Source organism: Alosa alosa, chromosome 3 (assembly GCF_017589495.1).
Source record: "Alosa alosa isolate M-15738 ecotype Scorff River chromosome 3, AALO_Geno_1.1, whole genome shotgun sequence".
Classification (NCBI taxonomy): domain Eukaryota; kingdom Metazoa; phylum Chordata; class Actinopteri; order Clupeiformes; family Clupeidae; genus Alosa; species Alosa alosa.
This window is the reverse complement of record NC_063191.1, coordinates 26,400,232-26,418,690: the sequence shown is the minus strand read 5'-3', so window position 1 is coordinate 26,418,690 and position 18,459 is coordinate 26,400,232. Positions and strand designations below refer to the sequence as shown.

Below are 18,459 nucleotides of genomic sequence, written 5' to 3'. Positions count from 1 at the left end.
GTGTGTGTGTGTGTGTGTGTGTGTCTGCCGTTGAATGATTAAAAGTGATGAGGCGGGTGTGATAAGATGTTTGTGTGAGGAATGTGTGTATGTGTGTGCAAAGTGAGGGTGCTTGCTTTTGAAATGGTCTGTCTTATCAAAACCACATTGTTTATGGTTTCTATATATGTGTGTCTAAAGACCTAGATAGATAGATAGATAGATACTTTATTGATCCCCAGGGGAAATTCAAGACCTGCATGTCTCTTTAATTTGGCAATCTGGAACACAGCATGGAAGGTCTATATTGGGTATATTGTCATGAATTTAGGTATGGCTCACATAAATAGACGCAGTGGACTGATGCCCACATATATGACATGTAAACATCTTCCTGTTGCATGCCGCTAGCTCAAATGAACTCAGGAGGAATACCATACACGTGTCATGCAACCACCTCTGCTATGGAAAGCTAGCTAGGCTACTAACTAGCATTAGCTTTCTAAACTGTCAACTGAAGGACTTAACACAACTTTTAGTAATTACCAGCACGGGCGAAATCCATGCATACAAGTAAACACTGAAAGCAGTAGTCACACTACACTGATCCGTTTGTGCCATATTGTTTATTTGGCCACTGGTTTATTAAACTGATGATGCTAAGCAGACTTAGCTAGCAAACAGTGTTATAGCAGTAAATCACGCGAGTTAAACTTTAAAAAACTACGCATACCCTACTCATACCAATACTTTTAGATGGCTTCAGATTGCAATGGAGAAACGTAAAATTTGATCAACAAGTGATAACGATAACGCATGGCTTAAGGGCGAAAGCGTGGGTTTGGCTAGCTGAATAGCACTGCTACTAACTTCGTTTCAGCAGGGTAACATTCAGAGATGTTGTATTATACAACTTGTATAAACATGACCAGTGTGCTTTCAAACGTTGTATTTCTGGTCAAAGATGACAGATAAACTCACCTTATTGTGTTGATGGGTTTGGGTATGATTCCAACGTATCGTCTTCTCTCAGCAGACAGCTTCCCATCACCAGCTCGAAGGTAACGTTAATAGATAACGGGAAGTACGTGTGTTCCAGAATAAACATTACGGGCGTGGTAAATAACAGTGTTGGAGCCTGATTTTACACATTTGTCTTACTAATGACTGGAAAGTCCTGTTTATTGAAGTAAACAGGTGAATAATGTTGGAATCTGGGTGTAAATTTACAGAAACTTTTTACAGTGCATCAATACCAACATGAAATGTCCAAACCAACTGAAGTAAGGTTAGAGGCAAATTGTATTATATTGTAAGACCCTTGTGTCTATTCCCTAAAAAGTGATCATGTAAGATCCAGTTGATTTGATATAAATAGTGCCACACAATGTTGTGAGACTCCAAGATTACATTTAAATTATTTGAATGGTTTGGAACTGCAGCCAGAAGGCACAATGCATATCTAAAAAACATTACAAAGCCTAAGGCAGGCATGTAATTACAAATATTAGCTTGCTCATAAATAATCCTGGCCCCACTTGAGAGAGAGAGGAGGTTATGCAGGTGACGCTCAGTCCATTTGGTTTTGCTGTGTGTGCTGAATGCAAAAGTGGCCTCCCTGGCAATAATGTAGTTTTGATAATTAGCACTCCAAGGTAGTTAAAGGTAATTATCAGTCTCTCAAGCTGAATGTAAAATACCTTGGTGATACGATTTCCTTGCCTCATTGAATTTGTTGCTAAGACACTCAGCGTAACTCAGCGCGGTCAAGAGCTGAAACAAATGTCATTTTTCACAGCAGAGAAGAGGAGGTGATGTTCATTAGGTTCAGGCTGCTTTTGCACTGTGGAAATATTATTGTTTGGCATCAGATTAAACACATTCTCATGCAGATGTACAGTAGCAAATGCATTTATTGTATTACAATAGGCCTACTACTAAAATTGCTAAATGTCCAAATTTCCGTCAAGGATTCCCGGGACACTGAAAGACCGGGGTAGACGAAACTTGGTGGGCATGTAACCCCATATGGATAGCATGGAACCATCGTTTTTCGTTTTGATCTGTAGCCCCCCCTCTGGACTGCACCCCCCGAAAGGAGGGTAGGGCAGACACAGTTTTCTGTGAATATCTTGAGAACCGTAGGGTTTAGGAGGACCATTTTTTTTTGTATGTTGATCTCAAAGGGCCATGTCAACCCATTCCATAACCACTCATTTCATGTATAGCGCCACCTAGTTAAACACAAAAAAGTAAAAATGAGGTGTTGTAATCGCAGGTATCTGTGACCTAACATAGTCAAAACTGCACGAAATTGGAAGTGTAGGATCATTATGACACCCTCTGAATGCACGCCAAGTTTAGTGGAATTCGTTCATGGGGGCCACACAATAAATTAATTAATGTTACTATACACCAACTGGCCTGTAGGTGGCCGGAGACAGTTTCCTGTGAATATCTCGAGAACCGTAGGGCCTAGGAGGTCCACCTTTTTTTTGTATGTTGGTCGAGCTTTGACTAAAAACGGTAACATCGAACTTTCTCAAAACACATCCGAATGACATGATTTGGATGTCAACTCAACGTATGTACTCCCAATCATCCGTAAATCGATCTAAAGTGCATTTTACTCTGGATAATTCCTTTAAGGGGGCATGTCAACCCATCCCATTACCACTTATTTTATGTATAGCGCCACCTAGTTAAAAATTAAAAAGCAAAAAATTTGGTGTTTTCATCACAATAACTCTGGCTGACATGGTCAAAACTGCACGAAATTGAAAGTGTAGGATCATTATGACACCCTCCGAATGCATGCCAAGTTTTGTGAACTTTCGTTCATAGGGGGCTTTACAATAAAATAATTTATGTGTACATTTAGTGACCGTACACCAACAAGGATTCCCGGGACACTGAAAGACCAGGGTACACCAAACTTGGTGGGCATGTAACCCCACATGGATAGCCAAAACCATTGTTTTTCGTTTTGATCTGTAGCCCCCCCGCTGTACTGGACCCCCCGAAAGGAGGGTAGGGCAGACACAGTTTTCTGTGAATATCTTGAGAACCGTAGGGCCTAGGATGACCAATTTTTTCCGTTTGTTTGGCTACAGGGGTCATGTTAACCCATTCCATGTGCACACATGTGCATAAACAGATACACACACACACACATACATTCACAGTAATCATACGTGTGACACATACTAACACAGTAGACATATGTACGCATGCATGCACATGCACAAACACACATACGCAGGCAAACACACAAGCACGCACACACACACACACACACACCCACACACATAAACATAAACGTGTACACGCACACATGCACACAATTCAAGAATTTCTCAGAATTATGAACAGGCAAGATGGGGGTGGGGTTGTATAAAATGAATTTTACATGTGAAATGAACTAATCATGTTTTGGTACTTGTTGTTTAGCAGATACCAGTGAGAATTGAGTGTCGATAATGCAATGTAGTGACACAGTTAGAATCATATAGGCCTTTCAGCGTGATTTATTTTTGTGGAAAAAATGTGCTGGACTGGGCGGCAGTCATATTTTGTACCGTTCTGCGGTACATCTAGTTGTTTGACTTATTTAGACTATCTACAATTTCATCTCTATTTTTTATATTGTACTCGTTTATAACCTAATACACTTTAACTTTGGAAGTAGGCTAGCCCATAACTTCATTCCTGTGGCGAAGTGATGTTTTGGGCTTACTTCTAAAATGCAATTTAAACGGGGAGTCTTGTCATGTTGGCTGTGGTTGTTGGACACATTAATATTGTAACATAAATATTGTCAGGGTTGCCAACTTTGGGTGTTTGGCTGGAGTGAGATTTTGTGAAGTCATAGTGCGTGGGCGTTAAATTTTTCCCTAAACCTAATTTTAAAAATGTCTGTCCCCTGACCTTTTTGCTATGTACGTATGTATGTTTTTTTTAAACTAATAGAATGGAAAAGTTTCTTCAAAATGTACAATTAAATTATTGATTGCACTTGAAAACAAGACCAGTGTTTTAACTCCGTGGCATGGAAGGATTATGAGCCATTGGGCCCCTGGGCACAGACATGAAAAGGGCCCCCCTGCCCACCTGAAAAAGGTAGTAGCTCAGTAGAAAAAAATGATGACTTCTGGCGAGTTTTGTGGAAGGAAATGGACAGATTGAGACTTATGAATGTGTGTATGAGTGTACGTATGTATCAGGGATGGAAATAGCCTTACATATTTTTTTCCACCTACCATTGTGGCTGGTGGATTCCTAGAGATACAGTATGAACATCTGATGAAAAATCATGACCAAAATGATCACGGTTATTGGTATTATTGCAATATGATTAAAATGTGCTGACTTTTTTTCTAAACCTACCATCAATGTTGGACAGAACTCATAATTGGCCTGCCCTTCATGCCCAGTAGCAACAAATCTAAAGGTCAACAGAACAGCTATAGGCCTAGTGTCATAAAAGTGGTGTGGCTCCTTTAAGACACAATCCACTGGTGTGAGTTCTGGAGCCATCCAACTTTATCTAACTCTATACTATCCTACAGCATTTGATTTTAAGGAACCCCCCTGTGTGGATGAATTAACACCTTGAGCCCTAATTTGAATGATGATCAAATTGCAAAGTCTGAAGTCTAACTGAAGCTAATATAACTAGGCAAAATGAACTAGCTAATGTAACATGGGCAAGACATCAACGATTCCGACACTGATAGACCGGCACAAAACTTGGTGGGCATGTAGCCCCACAAAGATGACACGGACCCATTGTTTTTCATTTTTATCCGTCGCCCACCCGAAAGGAGGATAGGCCAGATACAGTTTTCTGTGAATATCTCGACCGAATACCCCATTTCCATGACAATTAGTGGGGGGCCCTTAATACATCTGGGCCCAGGGGCCCGAAAGTTCATAATACGTCCATGCTCTGAATGCATGCCAAGATGGGTGGAATTCGGTTCATGGGGGGCCATATCAGCTAGCCTAGGCCTACACACACCCGCACACACACACACACAGTAGGCTACACACATGCACACACACAGACACAGACACACGATAGGCCTAGGCCTAGAGAAAAGACAGCTATGGTCACCTAACAATAAGGATTTGCTTACACTGTTTGGTTGTCCCAAACCTTGAGATGATCCATAGCCTCTACGCATTAACTTAATCTTATCAATCTTGTAACCCGAATTACGATGTTCCAAACAGAGTGACTGTAGGATGCAGTGCCTAATCTCACTGCCTTCAGCATAACTGCTAACAGTGCGCCTTTTACTGTTAAACACTTGAATGTAACGTTGCGTTTTTAAGCGCCAGAACTGCTTATGTCGTGACAAAGTTTACACCAATCATCATCTTCTAATGTATCCTTATGTTGAGATGTCCATTCTCTTTCCCCTAAACATAGGCTATGATTTGTGCGCGAAACTCAATTAAGACAGTAGGCCTAGCCTACACAAGCTATTTTATTGTTGTAACATTTAATTATTTTCATGAATAAAGCATTGAAAAATGGTACAGTGCGTACAGGATAACAGTACAGGCCACTGCACATACACACACACACACCATTAACTCCCCAGTCCCCACTCATACACACACACACACAACCATTATACAAAATGTTAGGGGTTGTCGCGGTGGTCATATTTTGTCCCGCTCTGCTGTAGGCTACATCTAGTTTAAAACCAAGGGATCCGGGGGGGGGTAGCCTAAATTAGGGCTAATCTATAGGTGACCTTCTTAAACTAAATTTAAGATTAGAGCTATTTTTTCAGGCAGAAGCAAAGGATACGGAGTCTCTGTCCCCTTCTGTAGAGCAGCTAGCCTACAGAATACTTTCGCAGACTTTCGGTAGTAGGTTACCCATAATGCTTTGCTTCTGGCCACGTAAACAGTAGCCCTACTCACCAAAGATTCTAGGACAGAGCTCTCCTCCTGTGGTGATGAGGGTGGCAGACGTGAGAGCTAGCGGCAAAAGGCAATGATGCAAATCTCCGTTTCTGGAGATAAAGAACATTCCACAGATACACACAAGTAGCACATGTCTGCATCCAGGTTAGCATTATTTACTTTAATAACTTTACTTTAACGGGCAAATGACCTGCCCTGTCCTAAAGCCAGGACATACATTTGGCTAACCAGCTTAACGTTAGCTGCTACTAGGCTAGCTTGCTGGCTGCATTCACAGTAACGTTACTAAAGCTACCCATGCTACTGCGGACGGGAAATGAGAATCAAGGAGCGACATCTGATAAAAACGTCAATTGACTTTGTAACCTTACAAACGTTGGGCTTGTGGCTGTGAGGATTTCGTGCATGAACATGGGATTCTACGAAACTTCATAACGTTAGGGACATGGACAGAATGTGGCTAGCTATCATTAGGTTTACATCAGCTAACTGGCAGATAGCTCAGGTATTAGACAGGTTGTCCCAATTAACGTTTACCTGACACTGATACCTCGCGTTTAGTAGGCTAGCTGAATAGCAAATGACTAAATGGTCAGTACATGGACAATTAACGTGCTATTTTACTTAGCTAAAAAAAACCATGGTGTCTGTTTTGGGTACACATTAGCTAACATTACGTCGGAGATATCCAACAGAAGCTCTGTTTATACCTTTGCCAGCTGGCTAGCGTTAACTTTAGCATACTTCAAAGAAACCAGATGGGAACCTGCTTGCTCCGAAGTTTTGCTGCAGAATAAAATAACATTAACGTTAATGTTGACATTTTTGTAAACCTAACATTTAGGTATACGTGACTTATTATTTTAACAGTACGCGCATCACGTTTTAGTATACAGATATCGTATAGACCTATTGATTGTTAATTAAGTAAGTAAACTATTAACGTTTCTTAGTTAGGTAGCACTACCGTAAACAGAGGTAGTGATCACTCGAGTGTCGTAGGCCTACTGTTGGCAAGTGTGAGATGTGGTGCGCGCTAATCTTTGGTGCTATCCAGGGTACTGATTCTGGTCAATTTCTCCTTGTCATTAGTTTACCGTCTCATGTCTCCATGCTGACAAACACAGATGCAAATCACATAGTTCAGTGGGATGTCACACCTTGTAACCATCCACATTCTCTTCTTGTTGAGGGAAATTGTATTATTTTGTCATTTTATTTTTATTTTGTCTCAACTCTTTACTATGTCTCAACAATAGCTTGCAGATAGTGCTCTATACAGCGAGTAGGTATCTATCGGGGATTCATTTGTCATGACCGTTTTCCAAAACTACCAGATTTGTTCAAGAGTTACTTAAAACAAGAACTTGGTAGATCATGTGTAAGCTCCCTCCAAAACCTGTTTCTCTTCCTTTCCAGATCAGCACCCTCAGGTGTACCACAGCATGTCAATGGTTCTGTTTGCGTCAGTAGTGCGGGTGAGGGACGGGCTCCCCCTCTCCGCTTCCACAGACTATGAGCAGGACAAAGGGCTCCAAGAGACCAAGAGACATCTGAAGGGCCTGTCCAAAAAACTCAGCCAGTTCCCCGACCGTTGCACTTTCAAGACTGGCCAGTACAATGTCAAGTAAGTGTCTTGATAAAGTTCAGTCGTATGGTTACTTTTTACGCTATTTATACACTTATAATGAGGTGTAACAGTAAATTAATCCTGAAGAAGAGATTAGTTTGACGTCATTTGGGTGTGGGAAGTATGGTTTAAAAGAATGATGCTGTGATAAAGCCAGACAGTATTCTCTCAGTGATGGCTGATAGCTCAGTAGAATATCTCAGATATGTAACATAATTTAATGGAAAATATAGTTATTAAATTAAACTACATGGGGGACTAAACAAACACAAGTAGTTGATTCTTCTTTTGCATACATTTCTTCTCTATGGTTGACTTGTAATTATATTCAAAATAGGGGGGAAAAAATAATTTTTGTCTGGGAAGTGGGTGGTTCATTTTCAGAATTTTAAGTTGTTTACTTTCAGTTGTGTATCAAGAAAGCAGAATGGTTCCTCTCTTTTCAGTGGAAAATTGCTTATTGTAACAACTGCAAATGGAATACATTAACCACAATCCACCCCGTCTTGTGCTGTTTCCGTCTGCTTTCCAAGCGTTACTGAAAGTGCTTTTCTGACTGAGATGAGCGCTCGTCTTTGATGTTGATTTTTCAGACACCAGACATCTTGGGGCCTCAGATTAAAGTTTGTGGCACAGGCTTGTGTGTGTGTGTGTGTGTGTGTGTGTGTGTGTGTGTGTGTGATTTTTGTGCATCTTCTTGACATTACTTTCCTTTCCTTTTGAAGGAACCTTTGAAGCCTTGATCAAATGATGTCTGATTAGAGGTGTTTTTTTTTCTGAGTAAAAGTGCTGTTGATGCTGTCAATTAAATGAGCAGAGCATCTCCTAGGTGGAGATGTGCCATGGTCTTTCGTTGTTTGCGAACGCCTGTATGTGTGTGTGACACCTGTGTGTGTGTGTGTTTGTGTTTGTTGTTACAGTAGTGTGTGTTAGAAGGACGGCCTGGTTATCCTCCTGTTAATTTGCATAATGTAACATAATGACAGGCCGACGCTGAAGCTGCCCATTCTGCATGGTGCCCACTGAGAAGCTCTCCCTTACTTGCGCTAGCCGTTCCACCTCTGGAAGTTGCCGCTGGCTGGCGGATGACCGAGTATGTTTACGTGGATTCCACGGGAATGCCACTAACGTCCTAATCAAAGCAGCGTCACCCGAGCGGAACGAATCCCCGTTACGGCTGCCACTGGACCCTGAGCGCTCATTTGATGTGCCGTAGGTTTAATGAAGACGAACGTGGGCCTGTGGAAAACCAGGAAGGACGGGGGCTGCTTGGCTTTTCAAACAGAGACTAATGTAATGTGGGGATGTGAGGCCACCGCTCACCGAGGCCCTAATGCAGACGTATGGCTTCTTTTGAGGGTAGGGCGGCCATTTTGCCACTTTGGCAGTCTGGACAGCTGTCATCCATCATCCAGGAAAACTTCTAACGCAGGCAGAAGGGAATAGACACACTTTCGGTCTCCCTCACTCTCTTCAAGCACTTCTGCAACCATCTCTTCTTTATTGGGTTAGAGCTTTCTCTCTTTCTTGTGTCTTTCACTCTCTCCTTGCTCTTCGATAGTAGCTTTCTCTTTCTGTCTCAGTTTCTCTCTCTCTCTATCTTCACTCTGTGGGAGCAACTTTCTCTCTTTTAGTCTTTCTCTCTCTTTCCTTCTTTCCCTTCCTCTTCTCCTAAAGTGAGCATTTCTTAGTCTTACTCTCTTCACTCCCGGATAAGAACTTTTCTTTTTCACCCTCTCTCCTTCTCTGTGTTATATGGCCTTCCTCTCTCTCTTTTTTTCCTCTCTCTCCTCTCTGTCTCTCTCTCTTCTGCTGCTGAAGTGTGTGAGTCATAGGTTTGTTTCATCTCCCAGCAGAGGCATTAGCACTGACGCACAGATTGTGACAACCGCTCGCCTCACTTCCTCCACAGACGTCCACCTACCCCCATCCGCTGAAACGAGAAGGCGAGCAACGTGAAGGAAGGTCGGGGACAAGAAGCACCCCAGAGGTCATTGATAAACCAACTGGTCAGGGAGACGCATATCTACAGGGGGAGTTTAGGTTCTGGGCTCTAGTTTGGGTTCGGCCCACACAGCTCATACGGGTCAGTCTGATTTGGCCATGGGAAGTGAAATAAGCGCAAAACGTTTTTGTTTTCTTGCTAACGCTCCGAGATGTGATCACAGGTTGTTTTTCCCCCTGGCTGCACGTGTGCGACGTGGAGCCTTTCCCACCCTCTCCCCCGTGTCCCGCAGGAACAGCAGATGTCATTCCCATGTTCGTGGCCAGAGTCCAGCCTGCCCCCGGCCTTGCCAAGACATTAGTACAGACGCTCCAGGCCTGTTAGAAGCAGAGCACCATGGGAGCTCTCAACGTCCCAGTCAGAGACATTACATCAGCGCTCTGCTGTGGCACTTCCTGTTAGATGTGGCGCACCAAAGACAGAGTGAGATCGGCGGCCCATATTTATTTATGACCTAATACAACTCACTGCCTCCTTAACACCTCCCTGCTGTGTGTTGTGAGTGGCTGTGTGTGATCATACTATGAACTGAGTGTCAGTGGAACTGGTGTTACTGTGTGTGTGCATGTGCGCGTGTGTGCATGTGCGTGTGTATTTAGAGCACTCTTTGATGTGGGATATGAATGTGTTGTTGTTGAGTAAGTGAGTCTCTCATCCTTTGGCTGTCAATCTGTCCTTGGGCCATCAATCCCAATCCTCCTCTGATGTTTTCCACACACTGGGATGTGTGTTCTTATTTAATTGTGTGGTTTGGCTGGACCATCCTCTTGACTGAACGCCCTTCCCCTGTGTGTTGTGTTGTGTTGTGTTGTGTTGTCCAGTTTCACGAGCTCGCTGGGCGTGGGCTACATGATGGTGTGCACAGAGAGCTACCCCAACGTCCTGGCCTTCTGCTTCCTAGACGAGCTGCAGAGGGAGTTCATCGTCACCTATGACACCAAGCGCACCAACAGCGCCGTGCGGCCCTACTCCTTCATCGAGTTCGGTGAGCAGAACAACAGGAATCCCAGCGGCTGTTGTCTCATGAATAGACTGATAAAGAAATGCTATGAGTGAATGGCATCAGCACGGCCCAGATCTACAGTCATCACCACCTTCATCATCACCTTCACCACCTTTACCTTTATTGTCATATTCAGGGTCCATTCAGAAGTCACAGATAACACAGACATGACATAGAACATACATTAAAAAGGAAAAGAAACTAAAACATTGCACTTCTATAAAACACAGAGAGAATAGCAGTGTTTTCACAGGGGTGACTGCTATTGTATGGCACTAAACTTTGGATTTGCCAGCAGCATAACAATGTTGACGCTCAGGCGACAAATGAATTTGTACATCAAACTTGTTAATAATGCCTGAAGGGTGCTGACATGCATTACAGAACAACTCACTTGCACTACAGCACCTGGGTTTCTTAAGTAGTATCCTCATACAGTCATTATAAACCTGAACCTACAGTCTTTTTAATAGCTCTGCAAACGCAAAGACTCTGTACAGCTTGGAGCTATATGCACAAGCAGCACCCAGTTTTACGTTTTTGCTGTTAGTGGAATATAATGTAGTCTTTGGCTGTTAGTGTAAGTGTGTTGTAACTACTCGGCGCAGATTTTCTACATTTTGAGTTGACCGGAGACCTAATAACATTTGAGATTGTTGCTGCGGTTTTGCATCAGCATGTTTACATGTCAAGAGATTTGCTGCACGCAACTTTTGTTTATTTTGTTTGCCGAAGCCTTTTATTTAATAAACATAGCAACAATTAACAATGAATGACATTGTCTGAAATCATTGATTCATTCCTCTGACAGACAACTTCATCCAGAAGACCAAGCAGCGCTACAACAGCCCGCGCTCGCTCTCCACCAAGATCAACCTGGCCGACATGCAGACGGAGATCAAGCTGAGACCGCCTTACCAGCTCTCCCCCGAGGAACTGGGATCCGAAAATGGCTTCTCCCAACACACCCCCTCCAAGTACAAGGGCATAGGTACTGATCATTTTTTTTATCGCTACAGTATATATGATAAGATATATGATGGCTAAAGTATTGATCTGACAAAACACTGCTTCCAAGTAAAAGGTCCCAGGCACTGATTAATTGTGCAATAACTTGGTAGACTCAAGTCAATCACAGTGTAGTACTGTGTAGGTATACATTTTCATGGGCGGTCTGGATGCCTTGTTTTTAGAGTCATGACTCCAGGGTTGTTTGCACTTGGTTATTTTAGCTCATCTATGAGATCAGCCTTGTGACTTGTTTTTTACAGCGATTTCAGTTTACTTGGTCTTTCAAACCCAAGCTCCTATCCCTCGCTCTCTGTGTCCAAAGGCGTGTGTGTGCGCTAGGCAGCAACGTGACATTTGAAGGTGGAAACAGCCAAAGAGGCGAAGCACAACTCCACAAATCCTCCGCATCTCTCGCACCCGTTTCATAATGTCAGCAGCGCACACACTCACACACACCATACTTTGCCTCCAGGCTACAGCTGATAACACTGGAAATGAAACACATGGATTTTGTGTATGTGTGTGTGTGAGAGAGCGGCCATATGTATATGTACAGTATGTGTGTATATGTGTGTGAATGTGAACGTTTGAACGTTTTTATGGATGCACCGGCGCATGCCTGGAAGGCTCCTCTGATGTCTCATCTCCAAAGACTGTGTGTGTGTGTGTGTGTGTGTGTGTGTGTGTGTGTGTGTGTGTGTGTGTGCTGTCTCTGAGCGTTGTGGGGAAGCGGCGGCGTCTACAGGGGGCTGCTGGGGTTAGCATGTTTCCCCTCTGTATCGCACAGAGAGAATCAAAGGCTTCACACCTGAGATTCCTTATTAGGTTCCTTACATTGAAGGTTGGAAGTAATCCCTAGTGGGGAAAGATGAAAGGAGCTTGGAGCAGCTTTAATGTTCTCCTCTTCTTCTTTTGGGGGTTAAAGAAAAACAGAAAGTTGTGAGCCTAACCAGACAGTAGACCATATTTTAGTGGTAAACATTTGTAGATCATAAAGAAGACTACCCTTTGCTCTCTCTGCTTGTTTGGCGTTAACATATTGATCTGGCCTGATCAATATGGTCAGTGAAAGACACACAAGGAAAATAAAGAGATGATAAAATGAAAGAGCTGTTGGTAGAGAGCATATCCTGATCAAAAGGATGGTACGTTAACTTTTGTTCAAAGGTCGGGTGCTACAGAGGTTGATAGTTTTGTAGCACAATCCACAAAATCTCTAGCATCGGTATGTAGTTGCAAACACCTTATCTATCGGCTGCACTCTAGAAAACATTTTATATAAGGTGTCACTGCTTCTAAACTGGTAAATCATCCATAGCACAGACTGATTTTTTTTTGTAGCATGTGCTACAATGTAACTGTAACAGCCCTGCAACATTGTTATAAATAAGACCTTACTGCTGAGATTATAATAAATCACCTCAAACCCTCACGTTGCTTTTAGAAATCCAGTGGTTGGTTAAATCACTCGGCATAGGGCTTACATTACATTACATTACATTACAGTCACTTTGATTGATTGGAGGTGCTTTTATCTAGTTTGATTTGCATAGGAGACAGTTCACAGCTAGAGGCTAAACCACTACATGGAGGCTCCGCTCATTTGATTTGAATGTGAATGTCTCTCTCTCAGAATTTGTCAAATCCCAGAGACTTAAGCATAAGAAACATGAGGAGACTCCGCAGTCTCTCCTGATAATGATAAAGCATTCGCCTGTAATAGTAACCAAAATCTCTCTCTTTCTCTTTCTCACTCTCACACTCTCTCTCTGCACTCACTCACACTTTCTCTTTCTCTCTCTCACACTCTCACTCACTCACACTTTCTCTCTCTCTCACTCACTCACTCACTCTCTCTCGCTCTCACACTCTCTCTCACTCACTCACACTTTCTCTCTCTCACTCACTCACTCACTCACTCACTCTCGCTCTCACACTCTCACTCACTCTCTCTCGCTCTCTCTCTCTCACTCTCTCTCTCACTCACTCACTCTCTCTCGCTCTCTCTCTCACTCACTCACTCATACTCACCCACCCCTCTGTCTGGTCTTCCCCCTTAGCGCCCCACCAGATGCTTGAGCCGGTGACGTTGGCGGGGGTGGTGTCATGTGTGCTGAGTTTGCTCTGCACCGGCCTCAACCTGCTGCGCGGGGTCCACGCCATCGAGAGCATCCTACAGGTAGGGGCCAGCCGGGCAGCATGAAAGGAAGCACGTGGAATTGGGTACCATGCGAGTGGTCTTGAACACAGCCACGCGGCACTCTTCCAATGGCTTTCCATTTAATGCAGCGGCCACATGTGGTACAACCATGGGTACAACATGCTATGACTAGAAAGCCCTGCCGACGCTAGCTGGTTTGCATGCTAACTTCAGTGGATATCAGATAGCATAGGTGTATAACATATATAGGCGTATAACAAATAGCAAAGGTGTACAACATATAGCATAGGTGTACAACATATAGGCATATAACAGATAGCAAAGGTGTACAACATATTGCATAGGTGTACAACATATAGGTGTATAACATATAGCATAGGTGTACAACATATAGGTGTATAATATATAGCATAGGTGTACAACATATAGCATAGGCGTACAACATATAGGTGTATAATATAAAGCATAGGTGTACAACATATAGCATAGGCGTACAACATATAGGTGTACAACATATAGCATAGGTGTACAACATATAGCATAGGTGTACAACATATAGGCGTACAACATATAGCATAGGTGTACAACATATAGCATAGGTGTACAACATATAGGTGTATAATATATAGCATAGGTGTACAACATATAGCATAGGTGTACATACAACATATAGGTGTATAATATATAGCATATGTGTACAACATATAAACATATAGGTGTATAATATATAGCATAGGTGTACAACATAAAGGTGTATAATATATACCATAGGTGTATAACATATAGGTATCAGATGCCTCCTAACATTCTGTTGCCATTTCTAGGTTATTTTGGAAATTTTTAAAAGGGAATAGGGAAACTCCACAGCATGTGTTCCATACTGGCTGTGAGTATCTTTTGGCTGAAGACCCCTCTACCCATGTAGGGTTATTTATTTGTCTGCCCAAGTGCTTAAGTGAGGATGTGTCTGGCAGAGTCTAAAGACAGCCACAGGGGATGGTGTGCTGAAGGTAGTGTGGTGATGGATACACCACAGGTTCAAATCCCAGGGTCCAATGAAAAGCCCTTTCATGGTACTGTGAAGCAAAGATTCTAGAGTGCTCTGCTCTAAGATCTTTGCTTTAAAGTCCCATTACATAAAAGTATCTGTTGAGACTCAGTGACTGAATGTAATAGTAAGTCTAATGTGTGAAAATGTAGTTTACCCCAGACATACGCCACAGTAAACACAGACTTTAAAAACTACAGCCTGACACATCTGATGTCTTGATCTAGATTCAAAATTGTTCAAGAGGGCTCTCTTAATTCCTGCTTTATACATATGGAATTGTTCCGCATTGCAGCACTAAGGTGCTAACCATACCAGTGTGCTTCCATAGCCTCAGGCTACGTACTGTAGCCTAATTTATCTCTGTGCTTTCGCATTACTCTCTTTGCCTGCTCTCATTCCTAATGTGTGTGTTTCTGACGTAGATGTTTCTCTCTCCCTCTCTCTCTCTCTCTCCCACCCCCCCCCCTCTGTATTCTGCCCCTGTATGCAGAACGAGGATGAGGACTTTAATTACGTGATAGCCTTCTTCCTGGGGACGGCAGCCTGTCTGTATCAGGTGAGAGATGGCTGCGATGGGAAGGGAAGGGGGGAGGGGGTCGCTGTCTGTCATTGGCTTCCTGTCAGCCTGGCTGTGTGCCATTTCATTCATCTCTTGCTGTTCGTGTGTCTCCCTTGCTCACTCCTTCCATGTTGTTTCCTTGTCCTCCTCCTCGTTTCTGTATCACTCTCTCTCCTTCCTTACCTCTCTCCCTCTCTCTCTCTCACTCTCTCTCAGTGTCTCTTTCCCTGGTGTCTGTTTACGTCTTCACTCTGAGCACTGCACACATTTCTCATCATTATGACTTCCCAGGATGACGCTAATGAAGAAATCCCCAACTCTGGCACATCTACAGATTGAACTTCTGTATTCCGTTCAAATTTGCCACATAAGTGCCTTTTAGTTGATTATTAAACAGATATTAAGGCAATGTTTGCATAATGACAAACAAATTACTCCCCATTAAATGCCCTGCGTTGGCTCCTCTCTAAACTGCACAATGCCAACTGTTCACCTCATAGTTTCCAAGTGTCTGTTTTGCTGATCGGTATTAAAGTCAGTACGGTCCATCTAATTTAAAGGATTAGTATTTATAGCACACTGACCGTTAGACCACAGGCTGTTGGCAAAATTGTGCTGAGTCTAAGGATATGCCTCTCTGTCGGCCAGATTGGGTCGTTATCGCGACAGATTGGAAGAGGCGAGACGGCCTAGTGTTTGTGACACGTCAGCTGGTGCGAAGCCTTAGTAGCGTCTCTTAGATACACAGACGCTCCGATTTCACTAACATCATGCTCGACGCCATCTGAGGAACGGAGCTGGCCAGATGTTTTGTGTCTGGAACTCCGCATTCTCCTCTCGTGTGTTTGTGTTTGTGTGTGTAATCATAGCATAGCTAATTGCTGAGAAAACTGCATCTTGTCATAAACACATGCCTGTGTGTGAGTGTAAATCCATGGAATAGTCAATAACTGAAAACATTGTGGCCTCTTGCCTCCTGTTGAATGAACATAAACATGACGTTTGTGTGTGTGTGTGTGTGTGTGTGTGTGTGTGTGTGTGTGTGTCTTTGAGTTATACAGTTCATAGTTGCATAAACTTTGGCCTCCCATGTTAGTTGAGTATTCTGTGGTTCCCTGCCTTTGCCCCCTGTGTGACATGTCCTGCTCTCCTGACCCCTCGCAGTGTTACCTGTTTGCCTACTACTCCGTGTGGAGGAACATCAAGTCCTTTCTGGCCTTCGCCCTCATCTGCCTCTGTAACATGTACCTGTACGAACTGCGCAACGTGTGGCAGATCCTCTTCCACGTGACTGTGGGAGCCTTCATCACGCTGCAGATCCGCCTGCGACTGCCCCAGGGCAAGGCCCCCGACTACAATGTCTGACCAGACATCCTCTGACCCCTACACACGCCGCGCCGCAGACACGCACTCTCCACACTCACACACACGCCGCCCCGGGGCGCCTCTAAGCGACCGGACGGTCAAAAGACCGGAAGGGGGAACGTAGAGGAAGGCTCTCTTTGCCCCCTCCCTGGGTGAACTGGACTGGGATTCCACAGACGCCCTGGAGGTTAAGCTAAAGCCATGTGTGTGCTAGTCTTCCCTACGTAAGCTAAGACTGCAGGGCAAAGCCCCTGCGGTTAAAAAAAGAAGCAAAATGAGCTGCCTCCAGGGCATTTAGCATGTTCCGCTTCATCTCCTCACCAAGATGGCCAGAGGAGCTGGGATGTATGTCAGATTAAAGTGGTCTGTCTGTTTCTGCTGCCGGGGGGTTTAACATCCAGAATAGTGTGCTCAAGCTAGAGAGTCTGGTTGGTAATTGGATGGTCAAGACTCGGTTAGTCAGTCTGTGCTGATGTCATAGTTGGTCAAGAGCTTGGGTTTTCCTTATGGACATAATGGCCTCATTAGATGCACGGAATACTCCAAATCAATGGAAAAATGAAACAATCACATGGTAGCTATTTATTTTGTTGTGATGGTGTTTAAATTACTGTTAAGTAGACATCCTTTTTTAGACTGAGATTTTGATTAAATGATTTCAGAGAAATAATACAACTTCAATGTTACAAAAGCAAAATGCTATTTAATCAGTGGGAGTACTGGACATGGCCGCCCATGTTGTCACCATACCTTCATTCTCACTTCAGCCAGCAGACTAAACATGGCTGAGATATAGAGGTGAATATGCAAGCTTTGGTCATCATTAAACACAGGGCGACCCTCTAGAAGCACATTAAGCTTTAGCCATGACACTTTCCTTTTTAGTACATGCCGTATGTCATGCAGCTGTCTCTGGTATGCTCTGCTCTCCACGTTCTCATTGTCTCTTTCACACACACACATACACTCTTGATGGATATCTCTCCTCGCTCTTTGATGTCATCCCAGGTGCGGTTTGACGTTGCCTTGCAGCAGTGCTGTTATTTTATGGGAGAAGCAGCCCTTTCCAGCCCTGATCAAGGGGCTGTTTCATCATGCTTGGGGCACTGCAGGTTATGGTTACAATTGTTTGCTTACAAACTGTTATGTTTTGAACCCATTGTATTAGGCTATTTATGATTTTTTTTTTCCATTGTTTCAGTTGTATTCATCCAGTTTGTTGTTTTTGGTCGGCTGGATGATTGTCGCATAAGTATATGCTGTCTGTTCAAGATGATCTGTAAACATAAATGAACAGAAGCCTCTGAAGTTTTCTGGGTGTGGTGTCCTGTGTATTCACTAGTGGCAAGAACAACAGGGTGCAACGACTCGGCATGATTATAACTTCAGATAAAAAGCATTGCATTGCACATCTAACAGCTGGTGTGATATTGAAGTTGGCTGGGCTGTCGCACAGCTATTGATTGTAAGAGTCACATTTATGTTCTCAGACTCTGGGGAAAAAAAGAAATCTGGTAATCAGCATGGGTCAAATCCACAACTTGAAAATAATTGTGTATTTTCCCCTAAATTATTCTGTGAGAAAGCTTTGATCAGCTTTGGAAAAAGTCTGGTATATTCCCAGACACATTTGCAGTCAAGACATTTGATTGTTGTGATGCCGATTATTATGCATGCTATTTTCCTTAAAAAGAATCAAATATTTCGGCTGTGTGTTGTTTTGACTATTCCTATTGACTATTAAGTCAGACATAA

The 18,459-nt window shown here is 43.3% G+C and overlaps 1 protein-coding gene across 1 annotated transcript; it reads left to right on the top strand.

Moving 5' to 3' along the window:
- The first annotated feature begins 5,922 nt into the window (after positions 1-5,922).
- sec22a (SEC22 homolog A, vesicle trafficking protein) lies at positions 5,923-18,417 on the top strand. The gene is made up of 7 exons (XM_048240029.1): positions 5,923-6,063; positions 7,339-7,546; positions 10,376-10,539; positions 11,369-11,548; positions 13,629-13,747; positions 15,271-15,336; positions 16,504-18,417. The coding sequence occupies exons 2-7, from the start codon at positions 7,365-7,367 to the stop codon at positions 16,702-16,704; spliced, it is 912 nt and encodes a 303-aa protein (XP_048095986.1). The 5' UTR covers positions 5,923-6,063; positions 7,339-7,364; the 3' UTR covers positions 16,705-18,417.
- The last annotated feature ends 42 nt before the right edge of the window (positions 18,418-18,459 follow it).

Coding starts and splice junctions, on each gene's coding strand:
- sec22a (XM_048240029.1), top strand. CDS start 7,365: ATGTCAATGGTTCTGTTTGCGTCAGTAGTGCGGGTGAGGGACGGGCTC. Junction 10,540..11,368: donor CTACTCCTTCATCGAGTTCG/GTGAGCAGAACA, acceptor TTCCTCTGACAG/ACAACTTCATCCAGAAGACC. Junction 11,549..13,628: donor CTCCAAGTACAAGGGCATAG/GTACTGATCATT, acceptor CTTCCCCCTTAG/CGCCCCACCAGATGCTTGAG.